The following is a 27,510-nucleotide window of genomic DNA, read 5'->3' on the forward strand; positions in this document are numbered from 1 at the left end:
CGTTTGTTGGATTGGAGGCACCTGTAGGCATCACAGAAGGATTAGACAGAGAATGGAAGTACTGTAAAAGGAGCATACTTAATGGATCTCAGTATGTCCTTATGTGACCCTTTCCTTCTCCCGAATCACTACATGATCTCCCCCATTCGTTGAGCTTACCTATCAATAGCGTTTGTCACATTTGGAAGGCAGGGTCTGGCATTCTTCGAGTCAACCGCGTTGAAGTGTTTGTTCTCGTCGTCATCGTCCGTCTGTTTCAAACAGGGCCAGAATCTGACTTCGTTTCGCTCCATTTCACCCACGAGGTGAAGGCAGTCGGACGTAGAAACTTGAGAACTCCAGATCTGAGCGACGGCCATCTTGAACATGGCTTGTCCTCTTCCCTCTCTTCCATCCGCGCCGTGTCATGTTTTTTGAGAACTTTTAATGCGTCCACTTTTGTTTCGAGATGGTTCGATTTTAAAGGATACGCTGCAAGCGTATATGCGCCGGAGCTCGTGGTATGGCATGACGTTCCGCTGTATGTTTATACCGAATATTCCACAAGAAGTAGCCGAGGCTTGACGAAGCTCGTTATGCACAGCGCGTGGATGGGTTGTTCTCTTGAGATCAGCTACTTTGGAAGCGCACTTTGATGCGTCAGGGCAGTGCTGTGCATGTGCGAATTTATGTCAGTTGATGGCTCAGTAGGGCAGAAAGGAGTCAACAGTTGGACGAAGGGACTGTTCCTCTGGTTGACATGACGAAAAATGAAGACCTCGGGCTTATCTGAATGCAGAAAGTTGAAAAGCGCTGTTTTTGTGGAATGCGTACCCTATTCGATGGCTGAAGATTCAGCATGACTTGTGCAAGCGAGATGGGTTGAAACGGGCTCTGAAGGGGATAGCCCGACTTAGCCGAAACTCCCTTGTCCGCCCCGACCCAAACCTTGTCCATATCAATTGATCGCAGAGTTAAAACACCTACTTCCTTCAAGGTACTCCTTTATTCAGGTCACTCATTGCTGACCGTGTGAACACGAATCAATTTTCAAAATTCGAGGAGACGCGAGCAATCAATACCGGGAGCAGGTCTATGGCCAAAATATGGATTTTGACTGTGTCATCTCCGCCAATCTTACTTAAATGGAATACAACGCAGTTGTCTTGGAGCTTACATCCGCCACAAAGTTTTCTTTCTCGACCTGACATCTGGACTCGCAGCATTGGTGAAACGGTCGATAGGAATCGACCCAATTCAAAAATGACTGCATGGAACAAACTCGAGTGGCACGAAAGTATTCTCTATCCCTAAGCAAAGGTCGCTCCATATTGCCTACTGACCAACAATTCTTACCCTGCTGACTCTACACCCATGAAAGACCTTCCCCCAGTCGAACAAGTCCCGTCAAGATAACTCCGAAACGCTGCGATTCTCCGCATAACCCTCCGTTGTGATTCTGGCACCCTTCACGACCAAGAGGTCCCTCGTAGGGCAAATTGCTGGTTTCCATTGATCAGCTGATGGCAGTCGCTATAGTGACTTCTTGGAGAGGGAGCACAACAATCGGAAAGACTGCCATCGAGTAAGTCGGTTCCCACGAAGGATCCTACATACAAATTGTACAATGCTAGCCGGTCAGTAGCAAGGGAGGCACCTCCATCCCCCAAAATACTCTAGCGGGCCTCTCTTCCCACCACATAATTGTTGACATGACCATCCTCTTTGCATGTGTCTATTAGGAAAATTCGCTCATGGCTGGCCCTTGTTGTTGACAAGGATTCTTTCAAACTATTCAGGTTCGTCATTGAATTTTAAATAAGCTTATAATCTGTCTTCACGCGCTTGCCTTCTACGTGATCGAAAATTAGCTAGATTCTTAAATATTGTTTTCGGCATTCAAGCTGCAATGAAATAATTCAAGTCAAAATCATACACAAGTGCCAAAGTTCGCTTCTTATACAACCAAAAAAGGGAAACATGACTGGACAAAGATGGCAGTGAAGCTGATTGCACTTTAACGAAGTCAGGTTGTAGGACGCTCATCAAAGAGACTCTAAATGAATTCAAAATGCAGTCTGGATGTGCTGTTGAGGTTTGGGCGCGACAAACCAACTCGTTAAGGCGATCAGGATTGACGTGTACGTAAATATAGCGGTAGGGTTTGATCAGATGTAAAGACTTCTGATTCAAGCTTAGGGCGCTATGTGCTTGTTTGGATTGATAGTGTGGAAGTCAGAGAAGCTGGACCTTAGGGGGACCAAACACCACTGCTCTTTGAAATTAATTGAGTGAGGGGTAGCCTGCCCACCGTGCGCTACTACTACTCTCCAATCAAATCGGTTCAAAATATTGAGTCGCTTACCGACCATCACGACGATATGACACGTCCTATATATTAGCTGTAGCTGTGGCGCAAGTTACATGTGTGTTATAGCCAATCTAGTAAGCGGAATGATACTCTTCCGGTTACATATCTGGTCATGGCCTATCCAGCCCAGAAATGAGACCAAGCCCCAAGTTCTCAACTTGGACCAATTGGGGTAAGATTTTCGTGGTATATTTGATTGTTTCCTTGGTACATCCGGTCTAAATCCTTATAACCAGGCAAGCGGCCATTTCCTCTCTTGCCTCTACAGATCCCAAGCACATGCATTTACCCTGGTCGCTTGGCTCAATTCTCTATACCCAGTCCTACAGTTTTCAATACTCAAGCTACTCTTAGCTTCAAAATGTCACTCAAAGTCAGTGTACTACTTTGCCGGGGCGCTACTATCAAGGATATCTCTACTGACATATTAAATCTAGACGATGAGGATCCAAAGCTCTCCCTGCAAGAAATGCGATGAATATTCTCGTCTGTGTTCCCCAATGCAACACATCCAGGACATGGGAATCAACTGCGGGGTGTTGTGCGCCATTCGTGTGGGTGCGAAATACATTGAACTGGCAGTGGAGCCAGACTCAGTCGATCAGATCGGTGAGAATTTCAAAGACTGGACCATGTTTCGATTCGACTTCAATGCGGATCCTCTTTTTACAGCGGAGATTGGAGTCTCCCATGAGACTACTGTAAGTCGCGTATTAAGCCAAATCCGCCGGGAATATGAGCTTGTGTACACCTGTCACATTCAGTTGCGGCACCCGGATGAGCGCGTCACAAATTGGCTCGCAGAACAAATTAAGGCCGTTGATAAGCGAGTGGCCTTGATGACCCAATGGGATTTTTCAACCTGATCATGGGAACTGAGCTGGAATACGAGAAGCGAGAGCAACGTAATTGACATTGCCGAGTCAAGTTCCTGCACATATCCTTTTCGATCTTTGAATCTGCCCAATTACCTGCATGTCAATACATTATTCCGGTGAAGAACATTTCATGTTGTCTGAAAGATAAAATGTAGCAGTCGATAACAAGGCCACATAATCGCCTTCAACCTTCTGGCAAATACAGACAAGCGTTAAAGTGTGCGTTTATCGTAATTCAAACCATTTGAGTTTTCAAAGGTTTTCTTGCCAGGGTATCAGGGTATGCGGTCGTGATCAGCATTTGGTCCCAGGGAGCTTGAGTGATGCTGGGCCAAGTCTTGCAATCATTGTGCCTTTCGTCATTCTAACTGACAACAAATTTGCGCATACACTACGCACAGGTGTGGTGATACCGTGTTCGTTGAAAATTCATGAGCTCGGCTGGATTCGTTGAAAGTGAGGAGCACTGCAAGGTTCATGAAAGCATTAGCGTGATGTTCTGAAACTATCAATATGTTTCAATCTAACAATCAATGAGAAAGAGACAAACATAATTTGAAGCTTGCACCGCGGTGCATCGATCGAACCAAGGACTGGATACTGAGGAGTGTCGGCAAATCTCCATCTCACGAGGGTTTCAAGGAAGATAGGTGGGTGTGCTCTCTTTCAAAGAATATTTCAGAAAATGCGGGCCTTCCATCTGCATTTCAAGCAGACATTCGTTTGTTGTTACTGAATAGTAAACATGAAGTGGCCCGCATTTGTTCCGGGCTCCAGGTATGCTAGGTTGAGAGATTCACTCGAAGAGCGCGCAGGTTCAGCGGTAGTCGATGACTGACTGAGAATAGGGCAACGTGGAGCGTAAGTGCAGCTGAATAAAGATGAGGTGGTCAGCTTTGATCTGATCGGAGGGCGCTGAGTGTGGGAAAGTATCCTGCAGCGATCAACCGTAGACTTGCCATCACGACCATCTACACGAAGACCAGATTGTGCTCCTAACTAGCATGCATGTCCAATGTTCTTGCAAAAACACAATCTTACTTACCTAGGCTTCAGGTGCTCGCATGCAAAAGCATTGCAAACATTGAGAGAGTAGGCGACTGGGCATAGCATTTCGGCTCGCCCTGGCTTTGTCGCTGAATCTCAAGCTGGACTGTACATGTAACGTCAATTCAGGGAAAGCAAAGCATGTTCACCGCGCTCATGTAGCTATTGCGCAAAAAAAAATCCCGAGATGATAGTGTAGGACAGGGAGTGGAAGGGGGGGTGGGGGTAGGAGGAAGAAAGAATAGTGGGAACGTCTGTCCGGGCCGGCAGGCGCTAGTTAGTTCCCTTCGATTCTTTTCTTCCCGAGACCAGTTCATCTACACCCCATTTCTCCGGTTGACAAAAAAGTTCTTGCCGTGTGAACTCGCATCTCCCTTAATGAAAACGCATATGCACCATCGTGCACTTCAAGCCAGTCCATATTTTGAACTCTTCCTCTTGACTGCGAACAGACAGCTGGAGCAAGACTTGTAGGCATACATGATCCCTGATTTCCTTATGACTTATCTTTGGAGAAGCTTGCTAACAGAGGGACCATGATGTCAGTACAGGTTCTTTCCCAACGTTCGAGCCGACGAGCCCCCTATTGAAAAACCATATCAACGATTTCATCTGACCCCCAATGATGGGCTTGTGTTTCCCAAGGCAACATTTCTTCGGTTTCCAAATGCGCTCCTTCGCGAATGGATTGATTGGATTTGGCCCGAACAAGACATGGTCAGACAACTTGAAAGATGAATTATCTCTTCAGAAAGCCATTTCAACGTCAAACACCTCGATACACACACACACACACACACACACAATTCATTAACGCCCGGCGGCTCAGCCGAAAGGGCAACTATCACTGATCTAATGTACATGTCCAAAAATATATGCCGTGTCTCCTTAGAGCCCATACACAAAATAGTCCCAGTGTATATCATCTCGCTTATGCACGTCGTCGGAACACCTCAATGCAGTCGGTAGCGAAATCAGCTTCCTCCCTACAAACTGCTTTTCTTTTCTCGGGCCCCACTGTCAAGGCCCTAGCGCAGGATCTTCATTGACTGGACCGCGCTAAAGTCGATTGTAAGTTATACATTATTGAGTACGTCTGGAACTATATGAAAATAGGGCCGCTACTTTACCAATCAGATGCTTTTCCAGATTCCAAAACCTTCCTGCCATTGCAGTTATGCATCGTTGGACGTATATATGTATAGATCTATTATTGGAATGAATGACTCTGAACAGCCACAACATAAAGGCAAACATCCAGGAGTAACTAGCGGCCATTACCAAACCGCTCCCTTGAAGTGTCACCGCCAACATCTGCTGTAGTTGATCGATTTCTGCTGCTGGGCGATACCCTTTGCCTCGCCCTATCAAAGTCGATACAAGTCTCCAATTACTCGACAAGTCCTGTCATATGGGGTTTGCTGTTTTTGATTGTCGATTCAGAGAAGAGTGGAAATTACGCTCATGGCGATTCTTATTACCTTCCCGTTTGAACAACCTTCCACATCCATCATAGGAGCAGCGGAAGGGCTGCTCACATGCATGGCTGCGGTAGTGACGGCGAAGCGTGAATGTGTCTCGAAAATCCTTGCCGCAATTCTCACAAGTATGGAGTTTCTTCTGGGGTGTGGGTGGTCTGGATTCTGGTTGAACGTGGAGAAGCTCATGGAGGTTCTTATTACCTTCGCGAATGAACAGCCTGCCACATCCATCATAGGAGCAGCGGAAAGACTGCTCATCAATTTTATGGGTGCAGTAATGATTGCGAAGCCCGGATTCGTTCTGAAAAGCCCTGCTGCAAGATTCACAAGTATGGGATTTCTTCAGGGAGTTCTTCTGGGGCTTGGATGGTTGCATATCAGGGAAAGCGTAGCTGGCAGAGCTAATGAGGTATTCAGATTTTGAGTGCAAGTCGTCGTGAGTTTCTATCAGAAAGCCTTCATCGACAGTGCTCTGCAGTGCAGATGCGCTGGATGAAGGCCCCTGGTGTATCGCAAGTGGTGAGCCTACACCAGTTATGGCTGGCACCTCATTCAAGGTGAGCTGAGGATATCTAGTCGAGGTATCCCTATTTTGAGATGCCGACTCAGCTTGCTCAGGCAGGGTATTTCGGTTGGGACCTTGAGTGTGCAGGAATGACGTTAGTATATCTCTGAGTATCAGGAATGTTAACAAAAGCGTACAAGAAAATTGGTCCAGCATCCGTTTCTCAACCTTTCGCAAAAACATAATCCATTGCAATTTCTCTTTTGTTGTGTGGCTAATGTTGGAACTTTCCAATGATTGATTTAAATCACCAATCGTGACCAGCTCACCGTAATCTTCACACAGTATATAGCGAAGATCGTCTTTCCTCTCTGCATATATTCATTCAGTGAAAATATGACGCCAGTGTTGACTCTCTTACCTGCTGTAAATGGCCTGTCAGGTTGCTTATTTTGCAACCGAGAGTGTCCTATCCTGTCTAAAACCGAGACCCAGCAACTCCATATTTTTTCAGCCTCACTCGGATGCAGACTGCTAAAGACGTGGTTGTAGATATCCCCTAAGAACCGTGGACGAATACTTGTTGATTGGATCATATCCAAAGATAGTTTGGCAATTAAGTGCCTTGCAATCCCACAGTGTTTCGCTGGGGTAAAAACTTTTGTTAGTTAAGCTTTGTGAATAGACCTATTGTACTTACTGTCATCGTGCTCGTGTATATTCTCACCGCGGGTGTGTTGGCCATATTGAGGCTGAAAATCGGCCATGGGTAAATAGGGCGCACAATTCTCAGACAAATCTGGGGATTCCGGCTTTTCTGACATGTTGTCGACAGGAGTAGTGAGTATAAAATTTGGCTGCATTTTGGGGTTTTCGTTTGTTATTAGGCAAGCTTCAACGCAGGTCAAAATTTGCCTTGACCTTCTATCTGGAGGTTTGGATTGGGGGTTTGAATTATTGCAGGGAAGATTGAATCTCTGGCATATAGAACAAGGCCAGGAATCATCGCTAACAGCAGTACATCGAACTCGCCTCCGTCGGCACTCTCCGCAGGCTAGACGAAATGAGGATGTGTCAGTCACCGGGCAGGAAGGGTTAATTTATGTCCATTTACATTTCACTCTTTTTTCTTGTGAGTCTATTGCAGGGAGAGCAAGACCCGGCCCTTCGGAGCTAGAATTCAACAGGTGGAAGGAGCCCGAAGCCATTGTCGGTGAAAAAGGAGACATTGTGGTCTGCGACAGGTGTAACCAGATATTGAAGGAATATTCAGTTTTAGACGTGAGAGATGAAAATGGTAGATAGCCAGTAAATTTTTCCTGGGCACAGGGGTATGATTTCGTTTATTGCAAATGCTCGAAAGTAGTCGTGATGAATAGTGCGTTCGTTGGCGAGGTTCATATACAACGGAAAAGGAACTAGTCCCGAAATCTCATCCGCGCATAGCTCCTAAGGGCCAACTAATTTGGGATCAGCCCGATGGTTCCCCCATCTAGATTCATTAACAAATGGCCATACTGGGTGGCTTACTCGTCTTTGCCTCAACAGGGTGAGCTTCGCGTGCTGAAACCAATGCGCGCATCAATCCCAGCGTTCAATCTGCAACACTATCACAGTGGAGAAAGTTGGCCAGCTGAATCCTTTGATTGGCTTTGCTCCACTGAAGCCTCGAATGATTGTGATTTGTCTGTCTTGTGCCTAGAACTTGGTGCAGACCCAAGAGCACAAGCACGGTCGTTGCTCCAAATGACGAACCATATGAGTGAAATTAGGGGGGCTTACGCGGTACGTACTTATGTTACACCGGCAAAGCCAACCTCGCTTCGACCTCATGTAATAGTTGTACCCTATCATCATCCTGAAACGATCCAATCGTTAGCTCCTAGGAGCTCGTGGATGCGCAGGTGGATTGTTCCTTTTGGGATTAGCGGCCCGATCAGCGTCCCCTGTCTCATTACACGATCTTTCAAAACTCCATGTCACAAAGCCTGGTGGGGCTGCTTGCCGCCACCAATTAGACCGCTAGCTGCCATGTGCACGCACCTTTTCTTACCAGTGGCCGTCGTAATTCTCAATACGTGGGCCGGGAGATGGCAGACGTGCGGCGCAGGGATCACGCTGCTCTCAAGACCTGTCGGTACGAGGAAATCAACGTATTGGCCGGTAACGGTTGGACCAATCTTAGGTCGCAACCAGCAGTGGAAGCTCCCCTTTTTTCCCTTGCCATTTAAAGCGGCCATTTCCAGTCAAGACCATCAGATTTGATTTGATGAATTTTCTGTGGCTTTAAAATGCTATGGTAATTACCGAAACTTCTAAGCACCCAACAAAAGATCCAATTAACATTCCTGGCGCGACGCATCTACCTAGAAGGAATTCGTCGCACCTCACGTTTCAAGAGTCACCCCGGCAATAGAGCACGTTCCTGCCACCCGACTCACGCACACGCCTGATGTTGATTCCACCTGGTGCCATCTATAGGCAGTTCGGGCTAATGCAATTCATGCTGTCCGTGTGTTTTGTTTCAATAAAGACAATAAGGCAAGAAACGGGCAAAGATACAGGGTCTATGATGGCGAGCCCATTAGCCGCAATTTCCAAATCTGTCTTTATGCAAGACCTATCACGAAAATGCGACATGCATCGTTCGTTGGCGTTATGGCTTATCGCATATAACACAAAGTCCAACCATGAAGTAACTATCTGGATGCCTGAAGCGGGGTGTCAAAGACATAATAGCTTATTTAAACCGCTCAAATCTCATGGTTCTTGTTCACTCTTTCGTTCTTGTCAGACTAACCGTCTACTCTTCATTTTTAACACCCTCCTCCCTTCCTCAGTTTTCACCATTTGTGGTTTTTAGTGACCAACAGGTCTTGCCAGTGTCTTCAGTTTCATCATCATTCCCCTAAGCTAGTGTGGTGGTGAGTGCGATGTGGGTGACGGATCTGACTATCCTAGCCCTCGTAGCGAAGCTCCACACGCAACTGCAGCCCAAGTGCTTGCCTCTACGGCTGAATCCCTGACATTTGCCAGAATGAAAGATCAATCTCTGGGAGGCATGTAATCGAGCTCAATTTTTCGACGCCCCGGGAATCCCCCCAAGAGCCCCGATGGTCAGATTTACTGCGATTACCCAGATTGCCAAGCTCAACCTCCTACTTTCCGTCGTGCTTGGGAATGGAAGTGACTACTCCGCAAAGCCTCCAATTTGACATCATATGCGCAGACCCCGCTAACAATATATTGCTAGTAAACATATGGATAAACAGGACCGTCCTTGCAAATGCCATGAGCCAGGCAGCAATAAGGATCAGGGATTCACCTACTCAGTTGGTATCGTTCGCCACCAACGCAAAGTACACAAGAAGAACACCGACGCTAAGAAGCCGCTCATGTGCCCTTATGCCGATTGCAAGCGCGGCACTGGAAACGGGTCTACGCGTCAGGAGAATCTTCGAGCGCATTTGCGCCGTTGTCACATGCACACCGATGACAATGGTAGGGGTTTGATGGTAGAGGGCATCCGTGCCAACTTATTTCCCGCAACCGGTATGAAGCGCCGACTCGACTCTCCCAATGAAGAGCAACAGCTGCCTGAAGAGGAGAGCGGAGACCTGCACAATGAAGTGAAGCGACTGCGCCGCGAAGTTCAGGAGAAGAATCGCCGCCTCGAAGAGCTGGATCGCATTGTGGCGGGAAGTCAGTAATCAACACTTCAACCCGTCCAGTCCGAGCCTGATAACTCCTTGTCCGATTTCCAGTTTCTTCCTCCCGTCCCGCAGTTTGCTGCATATCAAGTCTAATAACCTCCATTCATGTCTAGAAGCTCCATATGTCCCTATTTATAATTTGCCTCTTCCGTTCCCTTTCCTTTTTTTTTTCCCGTGGGTGTTAACCAAATCTTCCAAAAGGGTTTGGACTTGACTTCTTTGTAGGACGATTTTTGAATGCTTGAGTTCCGCCATCGACTGTGGACCTGATGCATATACTATTGTCCTACCACACCTGTGCGCTCGGTGGTCTAGTTGCATATGCACGGGTCATCTATGAGCAGCCTTCATATGTAGTCACAGCCGCGTGGGGCTCAGGAAGAGGAATGATTTTCCCGCACCGCTCTGTTGCCAAAGACTCCGATCATTTGAATGCCTTGTATCCCACGAATGACCAAGGTCTTTCAAACCGGTAGCTAAACTGGGTTGCTTCTGTTAGATGGCTCATCTAGTCAGTCACCCTCGTCATCCTTCTCCTACGAGGCCTTTAGTATCCGCTGCTCAAGCGCGTAGTCAACAATCTTGTCAAAAAGCTCAAGCCCATTAATACAAGCTAATCGCCAAGCACTTCCATTTTACCCAAATAACCTTGAATTAGCCACAATAGGTATAAGTGGGGCTAAGAAGTGGCATCCCGTGGCTGGCTCACAGTTTTCTATAAGATCACACACGAAATCATCGAGCAGTTACGGTGCATGAATCATTAAAGATTGAATGCTTTCCTGCCAAATTCGCCAATGTTGTAAAAGCGGACAGAGCAGTTAATTTTACTTACGCTATATCAGTAGTCAGTGGCCTCATAGAGCTGAACCATTGCTGAGAATGGGTGTCCCTTAAAAGATGCTATTATCTTCCTTCTAGTCTATGAAGTGTTACGAAGCCGAATCTCATCATTTATTTGACTGTTGCGTTGACTGTGTTAGCCATGGATTGGCATAACGGCCATTCATCATCAGAAGCTGTTGGTGCGTTAAACTTCCAGTCACTTTACCCCCATGGATGACCATTATCTTGCCTGCATCGACGATGGTGCTGAGCCGATGAGCAATAATAAGCAAGGTGCGGCCAGTGACGAGCGATTTTAGAACATGCTTTTCTGCTCTAGTGTCGAGCGCGGCCGTGGCTTCATCCACCAAATGATCTTGAGATCTTTGAGAATAGCCTGAGCAAGTGCCACACGCTGCTTTTCACCCCCACTTAGAAGAGAGCCTTGCTCTCCAAATCTGGTATCACAACCCTCAGGAAAAGCCACGATTTGATCATGGATCCCAACAGCACCGCAGGCCTGTAAATGTCGTGGTATTCAGCATCCTGATTTGCATACTTCAGATTATACATAAAGTGTCGTTGAGTAGCACGGGACTTTACGGTACGAAGCCAGTTTGCCTTTGAAGAGACTCAATAATTACATTATGTACGTTGTGTCCACGACACCCCTGGTAGCATTGTACAACCAGTAAATAAGCTGGAAAGTAGTAGATTTGCCAACACCAGATTCTCCAACTATAGCTGTAGTAGTTCTTGGTGGGCAGCCAAATGTCAGCCCTCTCAAAATAGGCTTTCGCGTATCATAGGAGAACTCAACACCCTGGAACTTGATTCCGCCCTCACATTTGTCAAATGGGATTGCATGAGAGCGATCAAATACCGTTGGTTGTTTCTCAAGGAGCTGTAACATGCGTTCAGCATCGTTGAGAGCAGACTGAACCAACAAATAGAACTTGCCAAAGAAAGTCAACGGACGTTGGAGCTGCGACATGACCCACGGGTCGTAAGCCAGCAGAGACCTGATACACGGCAATAGTCCCCGTGAGTAGCAAACAATTTGATAGAACAGTTGTCGGAGTGGTGTTCAACAGCATTCCCCGCAGCGATGAATGAAACTGAAAACTCTGGAAAATGCTGACAGCGCGGCCATATCGGCGGGTCTCTTGCTTGTCTCTGTTGAAGTACCTGACTTCAGTATATGACGCAATTGAGTCATTCCTAAAATAAGATGTTAGCCTCTTCTCTCTAGGCGTTCCAGATGGTGTGGTGATCCGCATATATCTTTACAGCGGTAGTTGTGCTCGTTAACATTCTTTCCATCATGCAATGGATTACTTGCCTTCAGTAATGGCGACTAGTGGACGACGTAAAAGAGGTGGAATGACCCGTATATGTTCACCTTCAAGTCGGAGATTCGGAGGCATTGGAATAATTCGATGCGCGGTGGCTGAATAGTCTGGGCAGACGACAGTCCCAACCCCAGGTCACATAAAACCAGGTAGGCCTGCGCATTGGCAGTGACTTTTTTGGCAGGCTAACTAGGGCTTCATGGGTCACCGCGGTCTATAAATTTATCATAAAAGTGAATCGAAAGTCAAATCAGGCTTCATATTCGTAGTGCTATTGGACTTTAGCAGCACAATTTAAGATATCTTGCTCATTCAGGCATTCTTTCTTCTCTGCCACCGGAGGATCATACTGTTCGGAAAGATGAAAAGGGTCTACAATCCAAGAGTGCTGCTGAAACAACCTCACTTCCTTCTCACTGGTATTACCGTCATCGAGCCAAAGCCAGTCATCGTAGCGTCTATGCCAATTGTAAAGGCAGGATGTTGCGCTCCATGATTGCTCATCAGCACTTTCACGGCTATGATACTCCAAATTGCCAATCAGTGTTTTTCTATACATCTAAGGAGTTCAAACTTACCTTTGAATGGCTGCACGGTCAGCATCAACAAAGTCAAGATATTGCATGTTCCGAATAGGATAAAAACTCAGCCAACAGATCATGGTCATGGGAATTGTGTCACCTGAACGTAATTTCCATAGTGCAACCCAGGACAAAGGCCTATGTTTGTGACCATCATGAGCAGAAACATCAAGGCTCAGATTATCGTTCGTTGTGATTCCAAAAGGAGGAGATGGCGTCCAGGGCACTGACGTTTCTACTCGACAATAAAAAGAAGTCTGGAATTATCTGGCTCGAAGAATCGTGGATTTCGCATGCGTCTGATAGTAGTTCACTCGTAGAAACGACTGCAGAGTGTTTGTCAAAAAAGCCGCAACAAGGTTAATTGGAGGTAGTCGCTTCAAGGCCAATTTTAAAAGCAGCAAAGCTTGATCGTTCATCAGGAGAGAGAGCCACAAAAGGCTCAGTTTCGGAGCTTTGCTTGAGATCGCGTTCAGAAGCATCGTGTTATTAGGATCTGAACGTGGCAAACAAGACTGCTCGATACCGAGAAATGAAGATCCTACTAAATTGCATGGGACGCTGGGATCGATGAAAGCACTACATGCAATCGACTCAAGCGCGTCTTCAGTGGCACTGAGGGATAAGATATTATCCATGCGCTTCAATATTTCATGATAAAGAGTATCGTCAATTTGAGATGTCGCTGGAGGTCGAGAAATGGTCATTGGAGAGGACATTTTTGGGGGTGGTCAATTTCGTGGCGGAAGTAACAGAACAGATGTAAGCCCAACAAAAAATTCTATTTCGAAGCCTTCCGAAGTGCAAAACTCTAGAAGGATATTGAACGCAAGTGATGAACCAGGTTGGACAGAAACCCAGTCGTAGCTAATAAGCACTTGTGAGCCGGAGTAGATAAAAGAGATCGACATAGTTACTCATTCTTGGAGATTTTCTTATCACGCCTGAGTATCCACGGTGAAAAGTAGCTGCCCCTTCTCGAGCAAGCAACCCAACGGCATTGAGTGACCATATCCCAAAGATTTTCAGGCACTGAATCGCCGCTTTGATGCAAAAGAACGCTACCTTGACCGGCAGACTGGAGTATTTCTACCCAGCGAGATGATAAGATATATGACCAAGCAAAAGAAATACTTGATAGGTATTCTGGCTGCAACCTTTTCGCTGCAAATGTCACGTTGCGTGGTGTTCCTAGTTCCACATTTATCTCGCAGACGGCTGATTGCGGAAACCCAAGACATTGCAGATAATCTAAGTGTTTCCACTGTTGGTCGCATTCAGGTTCCTCTGTAATATGAATATGAAATGAAGATCGGAGGACAAGCGGTGCTTTGGTACCGCCGATCAAATCAACATCCTTGGGTGGTTCATGGAAAAAAGGGGGTACGTTTTTAAATAAACCCAGGAAGGCGTCCAAGCATACTTCATGTGATATCGGAGTCTGCCGGTAGATGTCCGCTGCTTGACTCCAGGATCTGAAGCTAGATTGAAAGCACGATAGGAATTGTGATTCTGTCGGACAGATGCCGTCACCGGGGCACCACGCTTCAGTGTTGTAGTTTAGAGGTATGAATTGTCTTATTGTTCAGAAGAAAACGTGAGGCTATATACAACGAGAAGATCAAGTTGATTTCCAATCAACTTGACTCTTCGTATACATGCATCGGAGTTAATTCCGATGGTTCGGCTTGGTTCCTGATCTGCACCAGCCTTATATCACAACAGATTCTTCACCCCTCGCTTTTCTAAAGACAGTACAGTGCCCTATAAGAAGTACAATACACGGATACAAAGAGAGAATTCAGAAGTTAAAAGTCACGGAGTATATGAAAAGAAACACAGCATCGGCTGGGCTTCAGCATTGTGCTTCTCGCTCAATGGAGGAACATCTCGACACTCAGATGATTTCGCGGTTTTTCACTTCTTCGGAATTCAAACTGGAAACGACATTAGAGCTGATAAAATCATATCAAACTGTTTTGCAAGCCGGTGTCAACTTCGCACGACTATTTGAGATTCCGCTTGCCAGTGACCATAAAGCTGCCAGTCTTGGTCCACTTTTTAGCACACCTGACCCGCAAGTGCTGCACATGGAAGAGACAAGTGACTATACGGTCAGCTGGGCCGATGTCATACGATCTGTCGTATATAATGCAGAGCTACAAGACGATGGGGGTAATCATGTCAGGATTGGAAAGGGCAATGCATTACTGAAATTATCCAAAGCTGACCACGAATTCATTCGCACTAAAATTCCTCAACAACTTGTCGATCCCCATTCATACTCAAGCGATTTAGCTCTGGAGATATATGCTACCCGGCTCGCGAATGATCGCATGAAGCATTGGCAGGGGATAATCCAGCAATGTCTGTTATTTTCAACACCACGTATATTGAAGCGAATAAAAATGATGACGAACAATATGCTACTAACCCACGCAAATAACGGTGCTCTTATAAAGTTGGACGAACGGGTAGAATTTTTGGAAGGGAAGCGCAATGCCTTCGAAACCCAAGCGTGTGGGCTTGATAGGGACTTAAATGTTGAAATGGGTATTCCAGTTCTGCCCAGGAGAGCAGAGACTCCCTCATCGATCCGAAAAGTTACAAAAAAGAAAGGTTTGTATCCTACTACGTCTCTATGCTCAAAAGCTGACTTCCACAATAGTCAGAGGGGGCGTGGTCTTCCCCGGGATCATCGGAACTTATCGAATGAAACTCTTGAGCATGAATACACTGTCTTCTCCAGAAAAGACAGAAGCTATAGCTCGTTGCAGTCCCAAATGTATAAATTAAGTCGGGGCGACTTGACCAACAAACGACAGAGCGCTTCAATGAAACACAAAGTGCCGAGAGAAACATCGGCAGTTGCAATACATACCTTTATCCATGTCCCTTCTCTACATTCAGCCGATCTTCCACAACTGTCTGAAGCGATGACCTCAATCTCGAATTCCGTCTCGAACACAGGCATGTCTGAAATAGTGGCCGGGAAGGAGAGGATATCACCTTCACGCTCTGCAGAGCTCGTTCCCACGCCTGATGGTGTTGCTATCAACTCGAATTTGAGTGAAGGGTCAGGATCTGCGGATGGGGAAAGGACACGACGGGAAACCTGCGGGTCGAGTGATAGCAGTGTAGATCGAATGGAGCGAACGAGCCGACAGGGATTTCCACGTGAAGAACTCCCTCCTACGCCTTTGCAGATTGTTGAGCAACAGGCCTCTCCTGTTGGGCCGGGCGGGCAATCCTCAAGTCATGAAAGCCTGCGCAGAATACAAGATTCCCCATGGTCAGTGTCTTCCGATACTCTATCCTAGCACTAAATTACTTATCGGGACCATTTCTCGAGTAAAGGCGGCAAAGAAACCGACTCTACGTTTTGAGATGAACAGCAAAGACTGGATATAATTCTTACCAATCATTATTGCGGAAGCTAGTACCTCATCAAGACATTCCAGTCTCAGCTCCTCAATCCCTCACATCATCTACTGATACTCGAATGGCACCATCCAAAAGCTCAGCTCCACCAGAAGAAAATGGAAACGTCTATATTCCAACAGAGAGAGGAACAGTCACTCAAACATCTATCCTCGATAAGGAGGCTCATCCGACTGGAGAAATGTTTTCGACGATTGAAAATTGCATCAACGGATGGAAAGCTGTCAATCAATCCGGGCAATTAGATGGACGTGAGTCTACTGCTTCGCACCCATGGGACGATAAGGTTGGCGAGGAAGCAAACGGTCAAGACACAGCCAATAGGCCGGACTCATCCTGGGCATTCGTTGGAGATGAGTGGCAGCACAAATCACACGACTAAATTGGCAGGTAAGCGAAAACGTGCATACAAATCGAGAACCAAGACTCGCTGCATCACTTGTCGTCGAAGAAAGAAAAAGTGCGACGAGACCCAGCCTTCGTGTACGTAATATCCTATCGTGTTACCATCTGCTGTAGATAGGCTGACAAATATTGACGAGCTTTAGGTGAGAATCGCTCAGGCAAAGGTTTTCATTGTGAAGGTTATACAGTAATATTCGAAATTAGTTATACCGCCACACTCTTTTGACTTGATTGTCGGAAACTAATCCCGAGAGCTGCAAGTCCTGATTGGATACCATCAACGACCTAAATAGGGTCTCCAGACCGCTTGCCGAACTTGTATCTGTAACTTACATTACCACTGTGAGACATGAGGCAATGCGGTGCTAGCATGATGACTCATCGAAAGTAGCCGAGCCAATACCGTCCATGTTTTGCCAGCAAAGCAGAGCGGTGATCCAAAAGGGGCTAGCGTTTCCCGGGTATATTTTCCGGCAATCAAGCCAAAAGAGTGTGGCGGTATGACTGATTTCGAATATTACTGTATTGTGCCAAATTCTAACGAGGTGTCTTTGGCCCCAGCTACGGGAGCCTCACTGAGAATTCCTGGGAAGAGGCCGGTAAGAATCCTACCTAACAGAAGTGATCGTTACCAGCGGTCAAATGAGTTGGCTGGCAAGATGTCGTCAATTGATCCGCAGAGGGGCCAAGAGTACAATCAGGCGTCAGGGGTGGTAATTTCGCCCGATCACATGGGGCCTTCGAACATGGAATCCCTATCAGGATTCGCATCCAAAAGGTCACAAGAGAAACCCCTGTCGAACAATGGAGTCCCGATAGTTCCTCGGTATCACACTCATACCATCCCATCAATCTAGCATCTATTCAGAGATCTGGATGCTGCCAGAGATATGGAGTCGAATGCTCAATCAAGAGAGAGGGACACATTACTTGGAGGCGATTCAAGGACGGATGCAGCCGGCTGACGACTTCATTACCAAGGGAAAATTACTGAACAGGCGAACAAACAATTCCTTTGTCTCCACGGGTGAATCTGTTTTTGACTCCGGCTGTAGCCCGCAAAAATGAACAACGGCTCCATGACAAAACCTTGTGAATATGGTACAGTTCTGTACAGTAATATTCGAAATCAGCTTTACCGCCACATTCTCTTCTTTGTTCTCCCAGGGCCCCACTGGCAGCACACTAGTCCGTGATGGGTAACCTTCCCGCCCATCTGCATATGGTGAAGTACCTGCTGTGCGTTGGACGTAAATTACAGTATTACTGCGTTAACAACCTGCGATGTACTTATTTCCCCTTTTCGTCAAAACAACAATGGGATTGTCCAACGATGTTTTTAACATTTAAATAGATTTGGCTCTTCTTTTCCGTGGGTCATGCCTTCCGTCCTGTTCTTCAGTTACCGGCTTTTCATCAGCGAGCTCCAAGGGGCCATGCTCTAGGAGATGCGACCGAAGGGCGGCTAGTGAAGCACCTCTGCGAATCATTCCGATCGTTTCATTCAGGTTTTCTTGATCGCTATCTCGAATTTTCTCAACCAGTCGAATAAACAAGGCTCTCTCTTGTTCGAGTGACTCAATTTTGCGTTTAGAAAAGAGTTTTCGGCGGCCATCACTTTCTTCATTCATGAGACAAGATTTATTATCATGGCGGCAAGAGATGCATGGATTACCACCTTCGCACTAAATCTTATTTAGCAGCAATAATCAAGCCCTGGAGCGGTACTAACCCTGCGTTTTCGCTTTCGACATTCTGTACTGGTTGTGCTCGCTTTTTTGGGACGTGGCATTATAAGAGATGATCGAGAGTCATTAGGCAGCGCGCCTTTTGATTTTGGAAGAATTTGAGAAGCCATGCCATGTAGGTATATAGCATGTAACCCCCATCCCGGTGATACGAAATGCCCTATGTGATGAAACGCCCACTAGGTACCTGCACTTTCTAGCTCAGTCACTCCCCATCCACATATTGAATATTGTCTGAGGCGAGCAGAAACAATAGTTACCTGAATCATGATTCGATAGCTGTTTTCGAACCACGATCACAAAGGTTTAGAGTGGCGGATTACAAGACGACACGCACTACTAGAAAATCCGCTGTTTGCTGCTATGACGCTAAAATCATCCACATAAACGCCAGAGATGGATACGAAAGACAGACGTTCATTATTTCGCCTACCCAGCCACCTCTATTGGGTTTTTATACCATCAAAATCATGTTCCATGGAAATTTATCAATTTTGGTGAAACTCTTGGCAGCCAAAAGGTACATAAGACAAAAGTACTGAAAAGGCGAATACTCCGGAAGAAAACAACCATGTAACTTGCTGTATGAAAGTTACTAGTGCCCCAAAAACGGAATTGCCGCCCCACAACCCTCTCCGCAAGTAGAAGATGGCCTACTTTAAGGAAACACAACTCGAGTCGGAGTACTTGAGGACCGCCTCTCAAATTATGCGGGCGTAGTAGTGTGGGAAGGAAATCTATTCGCAACATGTTATCTCTATGTATATTACCTGTGGATTAAATATAGGTCTAGGAAGATTATTGAGCTTCATCGCGTTTCCCGTATTAATCTAGATCGTCTAAAGAAGGTCGAGACTAGTTACTGTTCCAGAGTGATCAAGCCTAAATTTTTGTCTTGTGCTTCCAACGCCCGTTGATGCATCGCTTCCGCCTCTTCATATTTACCTTGGCTGTCAAGCACACGGCTAAGGTTACTGACACTGACGAGCGTGTGGGGATGCTCGCGTCCAAGCACCTCTTCATATCCTTCCAGTGCCCGTCGATGCATCGCTTCCGCCTCTTCATATTTCCCTTGGCTGCCAAGCACTAAGCCAAGGTTTCTTCATATTTCCCTTGGCTGTCAAGCACTAAGCCAAGGTTGTTGACACTGGTGAGCGTGTGGGGATGCTCGAGTCCAAGCACCCTCTCTCTTGTTTCCAACGCCCGTCGATGCATCGCTTCCGCCTCGTCATAAGCTCCTTGAAGATCTAGAAACCATCCACAATTAGATAAGAGGGTGGCCGCATTCAATCGATCTTCATCATCTGTATCACAGATAGGCTTCGTCACCTCTTTCGCATGCGGAAGCAGCCTTTGGCATTCAGCCCAGTTTTCATACTCTCCAGTGGGAAACATCTCGGCCATGATGGCTCGCGACTCTTCTTGCCACTGTACCAGCTCGAGGTGGATCGCTAGCCACGTCCGGACCGATAACTGGACAAGTCGGTGCATATCAAACGACCCTGTTTCAAGTTCAATCCGAATAAGAGAGTAACTGATCAGCGGCGCCACTGCATCTTCAAACTGGAGCCCATCACCATCTGCACGGACGAGGCCTTCGGGGATCCCCTGTCGATCAAACATGCTCATTAACGCAAGTAAATCCGTCGACGCTGGCCGCTCCTGGCGGATTTGCTCGAAGGATAGCTGCCACGTCGTAATCACCGCATACCGAATACTGGGGTCCCGCCGGAGGTCTTTAGCGTCCTCATGCTGCAGAAGATGTGTCTGGTTCGACTCGCTCTCACGAAACAACTGAAGGTACCGGGACACCGTGACCCGAGATGATCGATTCGCAATATAAGACCCCGCCTGGGTGATGGCCAGCGGAATGTATTCGAGTGCCTGGACCAGTGCCTTCTCGTCCTCCCCAGACTCTCCAGGCTGAGGGGCCGGAATCCTTGCCCGTAACAAGGCGAGGGATTCTTCCTCACTCATCGGCTGAACCTTGATCACATGACCATCGCTCCCCACCAGATTCCGTGCCGCTAGACCATTTCGCGATGTGATCAGGATGGATCCATGGGTGGCCTGGGGCAGGAAGCTCACCAGTAGCCCTCGTTCATGCGATTCATTTCCACTGAAGAATATACTGTCATCATCCGCATTATCTAGCACCATCAGCCAGCGCCCATTGCCTGGATCACACAACCACTGATACACGAGCTGGAGGATGTTCGTCTTCGGATCCTCCCGTCCCGGAATCTCCGCGACCGCAGCAATCTGCTGGTAGCCCTGTTCCAACCGCGCCGCATTGCTGGCGTGGATCCAAAACACCCACATGTCCGGGGCTAGTTCTCGTATATGATAAGAATACTCGATAGCTGTCTGGGTTTTTCTAAATGGCAGGACTATCAGTTGTTATATCACAGGCTTTCTTATAGGGACAGCTCACCCAACGCCGGCCAACCCCACCAATGCCACCCGCTCATGACGCTGACCGATCGCCGTGTGACTTGCCTTGATGGCGCTGATGACAGCCTCGCGGCCCACAAACATCGGGTCCTTCTTAAAAGGAACCGTGGAACACGGCTGGGGCTTCGGACGCGTCTGCGCTGGAACCGGTTCCCGTCAGTCGCATCAAGACCCGAGCAGAAGCGAGCTCGCAAAGGGACACTACAAAAAGACACTGGAGCGAGTCACGTACCAAACCGAGCCGCCACCACCGAGGGCGCGTCCGTTGAGAACTGCCGCAGTTTCTCGAGCGCCGTGCGATACCCGGCCGCGTTGCGCGTGTCGAATTTGACCACCCTCGAGTGGTCTGCATGCAGCGGCACCTTGTCCTCTACATGGTCGGGGAGCTGGAGAAGGGCCGAGTCTGCGCCCACCGTCGTCATATAATCTCCGGTGCGTTTCCATCGCCCGCTTTCCGCGTCCTGTGGCGATCGTCAATACATGCCGTAGGTTGTTTCAGACCAAGACCAACGCGTACCAATTTTAACTGCCTGGTCTGCTCCGTCTCGTAGAAGCTGACCACCTTCCGGTCCCGGATCAGATTTTTGAAATCCGCTAGCTGGTGGACCAGAAGGTCCGATTTACTGGAGATCTGCTGCAGCAACTGCTCTCGCGGATGGCTCCTGTCGCCTGCTAGCATCTGTTGGATATCGTCCATCACTAATCCTTTATGGGGGATGGCGAAGAGAATCATGCCGTACGTGGCTCGATGTAGCGACGTGATCGCCGGGTGGTCTTCCTCCATCGTCTGAATGGCCCTCACCAGGCACTATAAATTAATGTCAGTATATAACACATCTACCTCCAATGGGTGGTGATCCCACATGAGCCATGATAATGCCTCCAAAGCTGTGCGCGATGAAAATCAGAGGTCTCTGCTGGAGCTACTTGAAGAATTAGCCCAAACTTTTCCTCAATAGACAAGTCAGATCTCGTCCCCTACCTCCTTCGTTTTCCGGATCTTCTTGATCTCCTCCATCAGCTCCCGCCCGTAATCGAGGATCGTATCGACTCCGTGGCTCGACAACTTGGAATTGTACCCGTAGATCATGGTGCGACACTGCGGAAGATCCTTCGACAGGAAGTCCCGGAGCCACATCCGACCGAGATTCCCTCTGCCCTGCCACGATCCGTACGCATGTCCATCCAGTCCGGCAATGGCAATGATACTGTGTTGCGTTATCGGTCAGTATTGATCTTCTGGTTAGAGATAACGGCACAATCCTTACTCTGCAGCCACTGGCCCTTTTTCGTTCGGCGCGTAGAGTTGGGTAAATCCAAAGAAGTGGCCGTCAAAGTTGATGTCGGTCTCTCCCATCTCGACCTGCCAGTCTCCGAGTGGATCAACTCTCAGCTCACGGAGGAACTGAGGCACCCCGCCGCGAAATTGCACCAGCCCCACCATCGTGTCAGTTTCATAGCATGAAGGCACGATTGTGATCTCAGCTTTGATATGCGATCTCTCGTCATCCGCGAAGTTGTCGTCGAGCGCCTCTTGTAATGCGGCCTTGAGATCGCCATCGAGTAGTTCCCTCGACAGGCCGGTCACCCTGAAGACGTGCGACTTTTTCTGGTTGGCCATCATGATTTGTCTTTATTAGAGTGGTACATTAGACGAGGATGGACTTTGCGTCCTTTGTCGATGGATGGTCACCTCAGCCTTCCGGTGAGGCTGAATCCACTAACAGGTGCGGGGTAGCAGGCACCTAACTTATAATGATTGCTACTATCAATCACTTCTAGTATCACTTATCGATGGAGAAAGTCGTTCGCAGCCATATACTAATCAGCCTAGAATCTAACAGCTATTTTCATACAAAAGCGGATTATAAAAACCCCCAAGAATTTCTACCCCGATCCACGTAATAAAGTTACTTGTCATCGAAGTTGCAGGTCGCGGTATCATATTATTCCGGCGGTGGAGAAGCTCCTCGTACGGGGACTTAGTGCCTCGTTTGTCATGAGCAGCCTCCTCCAGCTCAAGCAACTTCGGTGGGCTCGTGAGAGCAACTCTGCTTGATCATTATCGATTTTATAATAGACCAGAGGCTGCTAGCCAATGTTAGATTTGACCCAGCGAGCCCTGTTCAGCCCTTACATCGATAGAGCCAATCTGAGCGCCATTTAAAACCTCAAGTGGGTCTCCTTGGATGAATTCTTTGTTTGCTATCGGCACGGTACAGAAATACTCTATAGAGCAAACAAAGAGAGCGTCGGGCTAGGGTGGGAAAGAAAAAAAACCCCTCTTAGCAGTTGCCACTTATCACGGAGATCCTCACTTATTCTCTCAAATTTTCATTTCCACTCCCAGCCCGGAATCCTAAATAACCATACACGGCTTATCAAGTGTCTCGTGTCGAGTGCCAATAACATCTCTTGAAATATGTTCAACTTCCTCGTTACACACGGCCCTCTAGTCTGGGCTGTGGATTCTTTGTCCACCGTAGCCGATGGGCTATCGCAAACCTCCACTCTTTGATCACTTTGAAAAAGAAAAGAGATACCAACATCAGCATAAGGACACCGGTCACAAATCCGATCAAAGTGCTGAGCCAGTAGCAAGCTGCAAATAACAAAGCGCTTGAATACCTCTCATCAGAAGTGGAGGCTGCGAGGCTGACCTGCATACAATTCAGGGCGATCGAGAAAAATGCAAATGCAGAAATCAAGGGGCCTTGAATTCGAGCGAAGTACGCTCGGTACTGATACTTCTCCCGTTGATAATGGCTTTTCCCAAGGAGAACGGGCGCGTAATAGTTCAGTCGGGTCAGTCGGATCTCTCCGTAATGATATCGTCCCGAAACTTCGTTTTCCGTGATATCATTGAAACGGGCAGTGAACCGGCAGAACCGCGACCAGGTCACTTCTTTGGGAACCAGGCAGAGAGCCGGATCTTGTGCGATTCGTAGATCTGATTCATACTGGATCAGGTAGAAATATGTTCGCAGATACCCAAGCGCGGCCTTTCTTAGCTTCACGGTCGCACCATACTTAGACGGATCGCTCATGAACGTATTCCAGAATGCGTAGGATGTTATGTACTTGGGAAGGGGTTTAAGAAATATCCGGTCGTCAATCCAGACAAGATGTAGCCGAGGATCCTCGCTAACGATAATCTGTCGGCCCTTCACTCGCTGTCGATGCAACGGCGAGATGTTGCTGCTATCCAGCTTCGACATCCACCAGAGTTTGCCTGATATCGATTCGAGGTCCTCTGACCAGAATTCCTGGCGAATGAAAGCAATCAAGCCCTTATGATCGTTGGTTTTGATCCGGGGATGACCTGGCAAATGATCAAGCGATGCATCGAGATCACCATTGAGCTGATCATCTTTGTGGAAGGGACATGGCGATGCAGGGGTTTCTCCATGCGTTGACATCATCTTGACTGCTGGGTTTAGAGTTTATCAAATCGTGCAATGATGCTGACTGCTGAGAAGAGGTTGGTCTTTCTAAATACAAATCATCGCTAAAAGGTGGGGTTTACTCACAGCCCGTGAGAGTATTCGGAAGCTTAGCCTCGCGGGAATGTGACGCTGCCCAACCCGACCCTACAAGCGATATCCACGAACAAATACATTTAGATGGTCATCGAGAATTTTTGAAATAAATTACGATTACGTCTTTATTGACGATAAAACTATGTGTTGATACGGTAGGTAACGGCATCTTGAGGTATCACTAGGAGATAATGGTGTGCGAGTAGGGAGAAATATATAATATCCAACAGTCGACAAGGCGAAACGTTGAGCCACTTCTGGCGATGAATTGATACGAAGACAGATGATTCTAGCATGCTGAACGATTCTAGAAATCCAGAACTAAGCAATAATCACTCATATTCCATGCTTGAATCTCCTGCTCCGCCTTGCGCTTCTCCTCCGATTTGGAAAGCAGCTTGCCCCCAGCTTTCGACCTCCTTTTCCGCGTGGCTTGTTCCGTCACCATCATGTCGCGTTTCTTCTGCGCCTCAACGATATCCTCGTAGCTCATCACTTTTGCATGTCCTACGATCGTCAAGCCGCTGGATTGTCGACAGGTCTTTTCATTATTCTGCTCAAATAGGATCCGGTTCTCCTCCAGCAACAAGGCGCGCTCCGCAAAGACCTTTTCGGCCGCGTGGCTTAGTGTCTGCAGACGACGTTTGCACACACCGTCTAGATTCTGGGTGTCTTGCTCTACCTCGCTGCGAAGCAACGCGAAATGATCCGAGGTGTTTGGTGTATGACAGAGATTAGAGGTTACGGTCGGATGGTCCATAGGGATCGTGGTCTGGATCTCGGGCCGGGACGCCTGACACTCTCGGAGGACGCGAGACGGATCGAATGGAAAGAGGCCGCTTCGCGACCAGGCCGATCGTATATTGCGGGGTGTAAATGCCTCCTTTCGAGCGCGATCGTAAAGATAGGTGAAGTGTGGCTTGCCGATGGTACTCACCCCAGCACGACATGTCTGCTCAACCTGTGTCCGGTATGCCGTTTTCAGAGGACCGAAGACACCCACATCGCATGGCTGCAGTTTGTGAGACGTATGAGAAGGGAGACGACACAGGATAATACGGTTAGCAAAGCAGAATTTCATGATCTCTAGAGACTCATGGGTGCCGAAACCATCGCAGATTAAGAGTCGTGGGTGATCGCCCGCTCGGTCTCGAGTTTGCGGATCGAACACATGTTCCATCCAGTATAGACTGATTTCGGTGTTCGTATAGCCTGTTTTGGAGCAGGCAAAATGCCATCCGGGGGTAGGGTGAGTGGTCCACGAACTACGATGGGTGGCTGCTGGCCAGATAATGAGCGGGTGCAGGACCCGACCATCGGCGGAGATACATTCGATCGCCGTGACCAGCGTCCGCTTCACCGTGGTCCCTCGATGCTTTCTCAAATCGTCTTTGTTGACGAGTACCTTGAGAGAGTTGAGAACGCTGAGAAGAACTCCCGTCTCGTCCATATTATACACATTCTCGGGGAGAATGGCCGGCTCAGCTAGCTCTCGGCCAATGATGGCAAACCAGTGTCGGATTTTGTCTTCAATGTGCCGGCCATCTCGCTTCCAATCGATCGCTCGCAGCCGTCGCGCTTTCAACTGCGGGTGTCGTCGGTAAAACCCCTGCGGCCAATTCTTTCCCGGCACTCGGATCTCGAGGCCGGGGTCGGTGATCTGGAAGTTTGAGGATCGTTGGCGCACGATGATCAGGGCGAGCGACCGTAGGTACTTGACTGGAAGCGGATAGCCGTTGTCTGCCAAGCGCAACACATATTCTACCAGTGCTTGCTCCTCTTGTGGGGTGAGGTACTGCTGATTGGCGGCTTTGTCAGCAAGGGAAGGCTTGTTATTGGCCCGGCGCCACAGGGTGGACGCGGGGATCCCGGCCAATCTCGACCGAATTGCGGATGATATCCGCGCAGGATTTTGATGAGCTGGGGACATCGAGACCATTTTTTAGTAGTGTATCCTGTAAGCCATTCACTACTTGAAAGAAAGCTCATTAAACTGTCAAGGGTATAGTGAAAACTCTCCTCGACTGGCTCTTAAGTAAGGTCAATTTGGAAGCAAATGTCACCAGTCAGACTTGGCCGCGAATTCGATCAGAATTTAAGGTTTGAAACTACTGAATCTCTAATCGCGGGTTCACATCCTTTTAGATACAGTGACTATCGTTTATCTATTGAGTGCCAGCCGTAGTCAATCAATTTATGCACTGCTTTGACTGCTGATCTATTGCCCGTAGTCCAAGATCATGGAGTGTTTGACATTCATCATAAATTCCCCAAGTTTGTCTATATCGGTGATGCTGTATCCGGAATTTTCCCAAGGATCGCGGTTTTCAGCGTTCAACAATCAAAAGGAATTTGAGCACTATTATTCAAGCATAGTTGACGTCGTATACAGTAATGATGAAAACAAAACTTGAGTGGCTCTTGATACAAGCAGCCTCTAAACGATAGTAGACGCGAAAAAGCTACATTGTGCATTTGAATTAAGCCAGATAGCGCGTGTTTTGACCGTTGGATAACAAGAGACAATTTGAGCACTCTTATTTTGAGCACTTTGATTTGAGCACTTTGATTTGAGCAGTTTATTTGAGCACTTTGATTTGAGCAGTTTATTTGAGCATAGTTGATGGCGTATAGTAATGAAGAAAACAAAAAAAATGAACAGAATTATCCTCGAGATCAACAGCCCTTACAATGACAACGAAGCACGGGAAAATAAGCCACAGTATTTGAATTTACCCAGGTAGCGCGTGTTTGACCGTTGAACTACAAGAGCAAAATTCAACATTGAAATGATATGTGAAAGTAAACAGTCTCAACCAAAATTGATGGGTTGGTCATGATGAAAAAGCAAGTTCGATTGTTGAGCATCAACCGCACTTAAGCTACAGCATGGGTCAACATAGGTGCGTTCGTCCGGGCATATGTCACCATCTGGCGTTTTTCACCAGGAGCGTTGAACGAAATTTAATTTAAACGCTCTTTTTTGAGGGATTGGTGGGGGATTGGTGGAAACCCGCATCTCGCTGCCTTGATGTGTGAGTCATCGGTCAGATCAGGGTCAACGGGATCTCCCAAGGAACAGGAAAATTTTCGGTTCGCCCTTGTTGTTTCACGTGAACCTTCTTTTTCACGAGGCGTTAGGTCCAAAGTGGCTAGCTCTAGGCTAATCCAAGCCTGGTTAGCTTCAGGTT

General features: G+C 47.5%; 12 protein-coding genes across 12 annotated transcripts; 3 read left to right on the forward strand and 9 right to left on the reverse strand.

The window, feature by feature from the left end:
* Positions 1-155: 155 nt before the first annotated feature.
* Positions 156-359, reverse strand: N7466_011060 (uncharacterized protein; the record flags this gene model as incomplete). The annotated part of the gene is made up of 1 exon (XM_057170449.1): positions 156-359. The coding sequence occupies one exon, from the start codon at positions 357-359 to the stop codon at positions 156-158; it is 204 nt and encodes a 67-aa protein (XP_057016181.1).
* Positions 360-2,868: 2,509 nt separating this feature from the next.
* Positions 2,869-3,216, forward strand: N7466_011061 (uncharacterized protein; the record flags this gene model as incomplete). The annotated part of the gene is made up of 1 exon (XM_057170450.1): positions 2,869-3,216. One exon carries the CDS (start codon positions 2,869-2,871, stop codon positions 3,214-3,216), a length of 348 nt encoding a protein of 115 aa, XP_057016182.1.
* A 741-nt stretch (positions 3,217-3,957) lies between these two features.
* Positions 3,958-4,341, reverse strand: N7466_011062 (uncharacterized protein; the record flags this gene model as incomplete). Its single annotated transcript, XM_057170451.1, has 2 exons — positions 3,958-4,099; positions 4,274-4,341. The coding sequence occupies 2 exons, from the start codon at positions 4,339-4,341 to the stop codon at positions 3,958-3,960; spliced, it is 210 nt and encodes a 69-aa protein (XP_057016183.1).
* A 1,341-nt stretch (positions 4,342-5,682) lies between these two features.
* N7466_011063 (C2H2-type zinc finger protein) lies at positions 5,683-7,124 on the reverse strand (the record flags this gene model as incomplete). The annotated part of the gene is made up of 2 exons (XM_057170452.1): positions 5,683-6,395; positions 6,962-7,124. The coding sequence occupies 2 exons, from the start codon at positions 7,122-7,124 to the stop codon at positions 5,683-5,685; spliced, it is 876 nt and encodes a 291-aa protein (XP_057016184.1).
* A 1,116-nt stretch (positions 7,125-8,240) lies between these two features.
* Positions 8,241-8,501, reverse strand: N7466_011064 (uncharacterized protein; the record flags this gene model as incomplete). Its single annotated transcript, XM_057170453.1, has 1 exon — positions 8,241-8,501. The coding sequence occupies one exon, from the start codon at positions 8,499-8,501 to the stop codon at positions 8,241-8,243; it is 261 nt and encodes an 86-aa protein (XP_057016185.1).
* Positions 8,502-9,521: 1,020 nt separating this feature from the next.
* On the forward strand, positions 9,522-9,971 carry N7466_011065 (uncharacterized protein; the record flags this gene model as incomplete). The annotated part of the gene is made up of 1 exon (XM_057170454.1): positions 9,522-9,971. The coding sequence occupies one exon, from the start codon at positions 9,522-9,524 to the stop codon at positions 9,969-9,971; it is 450 nt and encodes a 149-aa protein (XP_057016186.1).
* Positions 9,972-11,439: 1,468 nt separating this feature from the next.
* On the reverse strand, positions 11,440-11,793 carry N7466_011066 (uncharacterized protein; the record flags this gene model as incomplete). Its single annotated transcript, XM_057170455.1, has 1 exon — positions 11,440-11,793. One exon carries the CDS (start codon positions 11,791-11,793, stop codon positions 11,440-11,442), a length of 354 nt encoding a protein of 117 aa, XP_057016187.1.
* Positions 11,794-12,422: 629 nt separating this feature from the next.
* On the reverse strand, positions 12,423-12,776 carry N7466_011067 (uncharacterized protein; the record flags this gene model as incomplete). The annotated part of the gene is made up of 2 exons (XM_057170456.1): positions 12,423-12,702; positions 12,730-12,776. 2 exons carry the CDS (start codon positions 12,774-12,776, stop codon positions 12,423-12,425), a joined length of 327 nt encoding a protein of 108 aa, XP_057016188.1.
* Positions 12,777-15,704: 2,928 nt separating this feature from the next.
* N7466_011068 (uncharacterized protein) lies at positions 15,705-16,555 on the forward strand (the record flags this gene model as incomplete). Its single annotated transcript, XM_057170457.1, has 2 exons — positions 15,705-16,024; positions 16,252-16,555. The coding sequence occupies 2 exons, from the start codon at positions 15,705-15,707 to the stop codon at positions 16,553-16,555; spliced, it is 624 nt and encodes a 207-aa protein (XP_057016189.1).
* Positions 16,556-19,412: 2,857 nt separating this feature from the next.
* On the reverse strand, positions 19,413-22,404 carry N7466_011069 (uncharacterized protein; the record flags this gene model as incomplete). The annotated part of the gene is made up of 7 exons (XM_057170458.1): positions 19,413-20,703; positions 20,761-20,920; positions 21,013-21,241; positions 21,298-21,588; positions 21,644-21,703; positions 21,763-21,988; positions 22,049-22,404. The coding sequence occupies 7 exons, from the start codon at positions 22,402-22,404 to the stop codon at positions 19,413-19,415; spliced, it is 2,613 nt and encodes an 870-aa protein (XP_057016190.1).
* Positions 22,405-23,218: 814 nt separating this feature from the next.
* N7466_011070 (uncharacterized protein) lies at positions 23,219-24,202 on the reverse strand (the record flags this gene model as incomplete). The annotated part of the gene is made up of 1 exon (XM_057170459.1): positions 23,219-24,202. One exon carries the CDS (start codon positions 24,200-24,202, stop codon positions 23,219-23,221), a length of 984 nt encoding a protein of 327 aa, XP_057016191.1.
* A 424-nt stretch (positions 24,203-24,626) lies between these two features.
* Positions 24,627-26,258, reverse strand: N7466_011071 (transposase; the record flags this gene model as incomplete). The annotated part of the gene is made up of 1 exon (XM_057170460.1): positions 24,627-26,258. One exon carries the CDS (start codon positions 26,256-26,258, stop codon positions 24,627-24,629), a length of 1,632 nt encoding a protein of 543 aa, XP_057016192.1.
* Between the last annotated feature and the right edge of the window lie 1,252 nt (positions 26,259-27,510).

The sequence above is a fragment of the Penicillium verhagenii genome (assembly GCF_028828195.1).
Source record: "Penicillium verhagenii strain IBT 33310 chromosome Unknown utg000012l_segment0_segment0, whole genome shotgun sequence".
Lineage (NCBI taxonomy): Eukaryota > Fungi > Ascomycota > Eurotiomycetes > Eurotiales > Aspergillaceae > Penicillium > Penicillium verhagenii.